Source organism: Rhincodon typus, chromosome 7, assembly GCF_021869965.1.
Source record: "Rhincodon typus isolate 14 chromosome 7, sRhiTyp1.1, whole genome shotgun sequence".
NCBI classification, from domain to species: domain Eukaryota; kingdom Metazoa; phylum Chordata; class Chondrichthyes; order Orectolobiformes; family Rhincodontidae; genus Rhincodon; species Rhincodon typus.
The window spans coordinates 66,760,088-66,769,211 of record NC_063338.1 but is presented as its reverse complement, the minus strand read 5'-3'; the positions used below and the strand labels follow the sequence as shown (position 1 = coordinate 66,769,211).

General features: G+C 38.4%; 1 protein-coding gene across 1 annotated transcript in view; it reads left to right on the top strand.

The window, feature by feature from the left end:
- LOC109913647 (alpha-1,6-mannosylglycoprotein 6-beta-N-acetylglucosaminyltransferase A) overlaps positions 1 to 2,853 on the top strand; it is a 15,107-nt gene extending 12,254 nt beyond the window's left edge. The window contains exon 3 of the mRNA XM_048599237.1: positions 2,849 to 2,853. Within this exon, the coding sequence (XP_048455194.1) occupies positions 2,849 to 2,853 (5 nt within the window). The remainder of the gene's footprint in view (positions 1 to 2,848) is intronic.
- The last annotated feature ends 6,271 nt before the right edge of the window (positions 2,854 to 9,124 follow it).

Below are 9,124 nucleotides of genomic sequence, written 5' to 3'. Positions count from 1 at the left end.
TGACAATTAAACAATTCACTGAAGGATAAGCTCCTCAAAATGTCTTTATTGTCAATAATGAGAAAGCCCAGCACATCAGTACAAAAGATAAGGCTGAAGCATTTGCAACAATCTTCAGCCAACTCGATGATATCTCAGTCTCCTGAGATCCCCAGCATCATGCATAATAGCCATCATCCAAAGTGGTTGACTCCACACAAAATCAAGAAACAGGTGAAGGCACTGGAAACTATAAATGCTATGGACTATGACTATATTCTGGCACTAGTACTAAAAACTGTTGTTCCAGAACCAGCCATGCATTAGTCAAGCTGTTCCAGTACAGTTACACTGGCATCTACCCAGCAGTGCTGAAAACTGACTGTACATGACATGTCCACAAAAGTAAAACAAATCCAACTTGGTCAGCGTCTACTCTGAAAGCAAAGTAATGAAGATATGTTGGACAGTTATCAAACAGAGCAGAACGATTTGGGAGTCCTCATCCATATGTCACTAAAAAGCTAGCATTCAAGTTCAGCAGGTAATAGGAAAGGCAAATGGTACACCGGGTCTCTACTTAAAAAGGAATGAAGTATAGAAGTAGGGCGTTTCTGCTAAAACTGTACAAGGCACTAGTCAAACCACAGCTGGAATACTGGTCACTCCTTAACTAAGGAAAGGTATACAGGCATGGGAGTAGATTGGACCTGTACTTGTTGGCATATAGAAGACAGAGGTGACCTTAAATGAAACATACAAAATTTTTAGGGGACTTAAGATTAGGTGCAGACAGATAGTTTCTTTTTGGAAGGCCAAACAGAATAATCTCAGAATACGGGGCCATCATTTAAGACAAAGACAAGGAGGAATTTTTCCCAAGGACAGTGAATCTGTGGAAATTCTTTACCATAACAACCCAGCCTCAACATCCCTTTAAGGAGGAGATAGATTTAATCACCAAGAGAATCAAAGGTTACGGCGATAAGGCAGTAAAGCAAAATTGAGGATCAGATCAGTCATGATCTCACCGAATAGTGGAGCAGACTCAAAGGGCTTAATGGCCTACTACTGCGCCTACATTTTATGGTCTTAAGTGGCACTTACTCAACAATATTCTACCCACTTAACTGTGGTTCCACTAGGGCCACGCTGCTCCTGACCTTATTACTGCCTTCCACAATGCCCAACTATCCTCAGCAGTTTTAATAATGACCTTCCTCCATCATAAAAGGTGAGGATGGGATGGTCACTAATAACTGCATGATATTCAGCATCATTTGCAACTCCTCAGATACTGAAGCAGTCTGTGCCCAAATGCAGCAAGACCTGGACCATACCCACAGCTGTGCTGATAAAAGGAAAGTTTCATTCATGCCACACAAACACCAGGCAATGACCATATCCAACAACAGGGAACCTAACCATGTCTCCTCGATATTGTTACAACTTTCAGTGATTTTTCTTTTTTCATTTTATTCTTTAAAATATTCTGGTTTGGAGCTGCGAGCTGTGAGCAGCATCTGGTGTTGAAAGAGAAAGGGACAAACAAGCTGGTCTTTGACAGGCCAAGCCCAAAAACAACTTGCAAGTTGATTTTTGATCAAAGAGCTCCATATATGCTTTGACTCTGGGGAAAGCAGCATGTTTAAGCAGATAGCAGATATTTGGCCGTTAACAATGTCATAACATAGGAATTGGTGCCAGGAAGTCTGGGAGGGAACATGGTCAAAGAGAGGGAGGGGTTTGAGGGTTTGAGCTGGTTTATGGACGGTTTCTAAGGGGAAGAGTTTGGCTGTTGATGCTGTATCGTCAAGATTTTAAACTTCCCTATCTAATCTCCCTTTATTAGCCATTGGAAGTTAAGACCATAGGAACTAAGTCATAAATATTGCTGAAACTTCTTTAGAGTGAACTGAAAAGATGGATCTGACTTCTTGGTTAGTTTTTTTGAAGACAATCATATGCGTTTGTAGAAAAACTCATCATGGAAACCACTCAAGTAATCCAGCCAGTTTTGTTATTAGCATTTATTTATGCTAGAATTTTGTCTGTCTGTCTTGTGCACATGGGGATGAAAATAAAGGTTATTGGGTTTAAGTCCTACATATTACTGTTTAACTTGCTCGGCTAAAGTTACTGTATTATTAAATAAATTAAGTCTTTTTCTTAAGCTACAAATCCAACGCCTTGAATTGATTACTCAGAGAATGAAATTGGTTATTCAAAAGTCTAGTTAGAAACCATGAGGTCAATTTTCGGGGATTTTGAAAACTTTAATTTGACTGCATTGCAAACGTAGAAGTAGGCAGGCTGATTTACTTTACTGTCTGTCTCTGTGTCATAACAATATTCAATGGCATTGCCATCACTAAATCCTTCACTATCAACAACAGGGCATTAATTCTGACCTGAAACTGAACAGGGCCAGCCTTATATACAAAAAAAAGTGACTACAACAAGTGAGTAAAAACCTCAAATGGGACATTCTAACTCCTCAAAGTCTGTTCACCACTGCAAGGTAAAATTCAGAAGTGCAGTGAAATACCCTGCCTTGCCTGAATGACGTCAGCTCCAAAACCACTCAAGCAGCTTAACATCACCCAGGAATAACAGCCTAACACATTCAACACCGATTTCCTCCATAACTGACAGCGACAGCAATGTGCACCGTTTACACATCTGGCCTTTGACACATCGATCATAATTGATTGGTCAGTTACACAGTTTCTCACTGCCTGCAAATCTGACAGTTAATCTCACTACCCAACCTTTATACCAATGCTTAACTTCATTTTCTGGAAACTGCATAATAGTGAAAAGTACATGCTCTCAACAGACTTTGCCAGTTTGTTGCATTGTTTTTCAGTTTGATTCAGATGGACCATCATTGCAGGAAAAGTAAGTTTTATGGTGGCAATGGAAACAAATAAAAAACCTTAAGCAGCGATGTGTGAAGTCAGTATGTTAGTTACAGAAATACAGGAAGCTACTCAGCTTATTATGCCTGTGCAGACACTCTGCAAGAGCACCCAGCTTGCACTGCTTCTCTGTCCCTTTCAGCTGCTTATCTAATGGGTCTGTGAAGGATAAAAGGGGAAAAAAAAAATAGGGTATGCTACCACACCCGTATTCAGTATTTAAGCAATACTAGCCAACCAAGGGCTCTGGAAACAAATCATGAACGCAGAAGGACCTCTGTACAGCTACACTTGAAAGCAGTCAGCAATGTTCTGGATGTTCCAGCAGCAAAGGACTCAGAGGCCGACTTGCAGCGTGACATCACAAACTAAAAGGTGAAGGAATGATGATGAGAGAGGAACCTGGACCATCTAAAAAGAAACCAAAAACATAACTTCTACATTGAAAAGGAGTTTCTTTTCACAACAGATAACAGCATTAGCCTTTTATGTCACCAAAATATATAAATAAGTAAAGAGAATTTGGAATGACACTGCACAAAATGATGCACTGTAAAGCGAAGGATAATTTTCTCTTGGAAAGCACACTTTGTAGAAAACACTTTGCAGAAAACACTTCGCATGAGCTGATGGCCCTTCTGAAGGTTCTAGTGTCTTTTTTTTCTAAACCAGCACCAAAAAGTAACACCTGCACTGAAACATTCTCACATTTGCTGTCTTGTGGAAGAACACAAGAAATTAAAGAAATAATTAAAGAAGTAATTATTTTGGTCATCAGCACTTTATTCAAAGATTTTAAGAACAAAAAAGTAGTAACAGTGATCCAGAACATGTCAACTGCTGCTTCACAGTAGCAAGACAAATGAAATCTTTCTCTGAAGATGTCTTTCAGCAACAAGATCTGAAAAAAAATGTGAATGCTTCTCACTGCAGCTCGATTTTAAAAACCCGTAAGACTGACGGGCTAACTGATTGGTTTAGTGACTTTTTCCTTAGGGGCATAAATAAAGGAGGATTTTCTTCACTTTTTAAAAGACAAAATGTTAAGTGAGGATATCTACAACAAATTCAAAAGATACAAGCTTGAGAAGAAACATTCCAATCAAGAAACTGCTTGCCATCACAACTGATGATGCACCAGCTACACTTGGTACTAACAAGGCCTTTATTGCACTTAGAAGAAATGGTCCTTATTTCCCCTTTTCTGCCAATTACCACTGTATAAATCACTACAGAGCATTACCGAGCAGAGTTATGGACTTCTCATGTACTCGAAGTTCAGATTGCAAATCTGATTTGAGCAAGAGCCATTCACATAGCTTGTTTAAATTATTACTCTAGACCACTTCACATCAGTTTGGAGTGTTAGTTAAGTCAAGGGATGGTCTCACAAAGATCTTCAGATCTGACACTTGAAATCACAATTTTTCTTAAAATCAAAGAATGAAATATGTGTGCAACCACTTGGTTTCAGGCTCCTTAGGAGACAATGCCAAAATTGTACAAGCTGAACTAGGAACTGCAGGGAAAGGGACAGAGACATAACATGTGATTAGTGTCATGAATGTATTCAAACTGACATTGGGTTTGTGGTCCACACAATTTTACTTCAACTGAAAAGATGATACCAGAAGAAAATCAAAGACAGAGAAAAATGGTCCAACCAGAAGTTAGCAGAGGAATTCCACGGGTGATTCCAGGAATTAGAAGTGATACAACAAATTGTCATGTTTGTCTCAAATCCATTCCTTCAAGTAGATATGGTTAACTACCAAATTGCATAAGGTGTTTTGATTTACAAAGCAGGTGAGTTGATATAGAGATAGGAGATAAATAATTTGCAAAACAATACTGACCTGAAAAGTTAGATAAAAAGGACAACAATTTACGGGGACACAGATAGAAAGTGACCCATTCCTATCATCCGTGCATTTAAAGTGCTTACTTTGACTCCACATACAAACCACGAACAAGGAGTGTGCTATTCAGCCCTTCAAGCCTGCTCTGCTATTCAATAAGAAAATGGTGATCAGATTTTAACCTGTCAGACAGCATTCATCTAAATGAGGATAATCGTGCCAGGTATTGGACCTGTCCGACTATTTAGTGAACGGTGTATCACTAGCAGTCTGAAACAACAATCCAGACTTCAAGGCACTAGCAAACAATGCGCAGTCACAGGTGTCACACAGTCCTGGAAAGTAGAAGACAAAATGAATAAGTTGTTTTAAATTTATGTAGCACTAAAAGTAAACTGTTCATGCTATATTTTGTTTGGGGCTAGATCCTCAGTTGCACTTAAATTCAAATAGTGATCGTGCTTAAAAAGACTGGAAACTACTGACTTACACATAATGCAGTGGAACAACTCGCAAAGGCTCATTAGGCAACGCATTCCACATTCCCTAATATTTAGAAGAAAAAGGGAAGCAGATACACAGGAACTTCACCCCCTGCAAGTTCTCCTCCAAACTACATATGTTTGGGAATATTATCATTAATTTCTTCACTGTCACGGTGCCAAAATATGAGAACACTCCCCAATTACACTATGGGTATATCTCCACTACAGATGACAGTGGTTCAAGAAGATGGCTCATTATCATCTTCAAGGGCAACTAAGGATGGGCACCAAATGCTAACGTGTTCAGAAACACCGGTGAGTAATCTACTTTTAAACCAAAAAAAAGGAAACTGTTATAACTGACTTTCATCTAATTTCTCCCTAATTACTAGTGTTCAATGTTGTACAAAAGCAAAATACTGCACTTTTCTCCCAAATTCACAACATCCTCAACCTTAAATTTTACCCTTGATGGATTACTTTTGTTCCTACATTCAACTACTTTCAGTGTTACTGAAACATAGAAACAGGAATAGGGGCATTCTGCCCATCAATTAATCATGCAATGAAAACATAGTTAATTATCTACCTCAACAGAACTTTCTTACACTATCTCCACACTCCTTAATATTTCCAGAAATTTATCAATGTTTGTCTTGAACATATTCTGAGCTTTCGCAGCTTTCTAGGGTAGGGAATTACAAAACTTCACATGACCGAGTGAAGAAAGTCCTCCCCACCTCTGTTTTTAAAATGGATTACCCCTTATGTCCCCTGGTTGTACAGTCACTAGCCAGGTGAAACAACTTAACAACACCACCCTGTTATACTCCATAAGTGTCAATTAGATCACCCCTTATTCTTCAAGACTCCATGGAACCAGACCCAGTTTCTTCAATCCCTTAAGACAATCCTACCATCCTAGAACAATCTGACAAAACTTTTCTGAACTCCCTCAAATGGAAAGTATAAATATTTTCTAATCAACCTGCTCAGATTTGTTATGACAGACCTCTGAAACGGGTGGGTCACAAACCCAGATCTCCCAAATCAGAGATAGAGAAATTACCACAGCGCGACAGGAGACCTTTAAATGGAAAAGTATACCCTTCCTTATATTATAAAGGAAAGAGCAATATTGTTCACAGTACTCTAGGTGCAACCACATCAAGGCTTTATACAAACAGAAAGACAACTTTATAGTACTCAAATCGACTTGAAATGAATGTCAACATACTGGATTCCTTTCTACATCTGCATGCTAGCTTTTAAGTGACTCATGGAATAAGGACACCCACCTCCCTTTAGACACCAGCACTTCCCAACCTCTCACGTAAATAAAACTTCTCACTTCTTTTCTATCAAAGTGTAAAACACCATACTTATACCATCTGCTGTGCTCTAGCCCATTCACAGCCTGAGTCCTCATGAAGCATTCTCATCACAACACAAATTTCCACTCAGTTTTGTCATCAGCAAATTTAGAATTACAACTGGCCAACAGATTGAAACTATTTATATAGATAGTAAGCAGTTATGGACTTTGCACTGATTTAACAGTTCATATTTATGTTATTTTTGTTTTACTGAGATGGTCTTTCTTTGCTCAGCTTTGTGCATTTTATGATTCATTCAGTTCTAACAATAAAAACAGATGTTTATTGTTCAAAAAAAAACTGAAAATAGAATAACTACTTACACATAACACAAGTTTAAAGACTTAGAAACATAGTAAAACAAATCCCATTAATCCCAAAAGCACCTTTTTACAGTTCTCACATAATTTGCTTCTCTTTCACATCTATAGGGCTTAAACAAACAGTGGCTCCAATTCCCCATTTTGACAATCTAATAGCCTCTTGCTGTAGCCTTCATACAGATGAAATCAGACTTTTCAGCTTCAACAATTCCTTTCAGAGTTATAACCAAACACTTCTGGACTGGAACTTTTAAACAACACTCTGTATGCTAAGGTAGCTACTTTTCATTACTCCTATTCTCAGTAGCAATTGTGTTACACATCCAGCTTCAGCCAAGTCTCATGCAAACTACTCCAAAATGAAATTTTTGTCCCAACTTATGGAAATTTCCCATAAGCACGAGAGGAAAAAAATTTTTGACCTTTTAAACTGAAACCAGAACACAACTGTTTACTTTGTTTGTTCATTCCAGCATAAATGAATTTCCATTAGTTCCCCCAAACTTTCTCATGGAGATCGATTTTTTAAAAAAAAGTGAAATTACCAGGGCTACAGAATTATTATAATAATCATTAAGCCTCTTCAGAGCAGAAAACCTACATGCCATTAATTCAAAATGCTAAAATCCAAAATAAATTTGTATGTATGAAACACACATCTTCCATCAAACAGAGATGATCTATTTATTCTTAGCAGCTGTTTTGTTAATCAATTTCCACAATTCCATGTGTTCTCATTTTATGTAGTAAACTCCTATGTGGAAACTTTGAAAAAGCCTTCAGAAAACCCAAATGAACCAAATCTGTCAGTTCTTTTGGTTGTGCTACAAGTAACATCTCCAAAAAATTCCAATTAGTTTGTCCATTATAATTGGCCTTTCAGAAGTCCTTGTTGACTCCAACCAATTTTGCCAAGTTTTTCTAATGCCCACTTATCACAAACTTTATCATTAATTCTGGCATTTACCCCACTACTGTAGACAACCAAACAGATCTGTAGTTCTCCACTCTGCCTCAAATAGCAAGATTACATTTGTTACTTTTCAATCAGCAGGAATCTCAGAATTTATACAATTATGAAGGATACCATCTATGCATCCACTCTCAATTGCGACTTCCTTCAACATTCTAGGATTGAGCGCATCTAGTCTGCAGATATCAAACCTCAATCCAGCTAATTTTTCCGTTCTCTAATACTAATTTTTACTAATGACCCAGTCCTATGTCCCTTGGATGCCTAATATTTCCAGTTTTTAAGTATCTTCTTTCACAAAAAGAGATGCAAAGAAACCGTTTAGTTTCTCTGCTATTTTCCCTGTTCTCCACTATTAATTTTCCTGTCCCCACCAGTATTGGGTCCACATGTGTACTTGCTTATCTGTTCTCTTTAAAATTTGAAAAGCATTTACAGTTTGCCTTTATGTTGGTCATTAGCTTGTAGACATTTACTCTTTTCCCTTTCTTCATCGGTTTCTTGGTGGTCCTTTGCTGGGTCCTAAACTGCTCCCAAACATCAGGATTACCATTGTTTCTGACATCCTTATGAGCTACTTCCTTTGATCTAATGCAATCTTTGACTTCTTTCATTAACCATGATTGATTGACCTGTCCACTTGGGCGTTGACCATGTCACTATTTCTTTAAAATACTGGCCACTGCCGGTCTACTGTCAAATCTTTTAATGCACTTTCCCAATCCACTACAGCCAGCTTACCAGTTTCCTTTGTTCAGATTTAAGATCCTAGTTTCAGAACAACCTATGTTATATTCAAACCCAATACAGAATTGTCAAGTTATGGCCACTTATTTCCCCAAGGTTCCCTATCCTTTCTCTGCCAATGTAATTTATCAACAGTGTGAACTTATAAAGTTAGAGCAAACAATTGCACATGCCAGAATTGTGAAATAAAAACCAAACGTGCTGGTGAAACTCAGCAGGTCATCAGCTCTCTTCCAAGAACAGTCACACTAGACTTGAAACATTCATTCAGAGATAGGAGGAACTGCAGATGCTGGAGAATCTGAGATAACAAGGTGTAGAGCTGGATGAACACAGCAGGCCAAGCAGCATCAGAGGAGCAGGAAGGCTGATGTTTCGGGCCTAGACCCTGAAACGTCAGTCTTCCTGCTCCTTTGATGCCGCTTGGCCTGCTGTGTTCATCCAGCTGTACACCTTGTTAT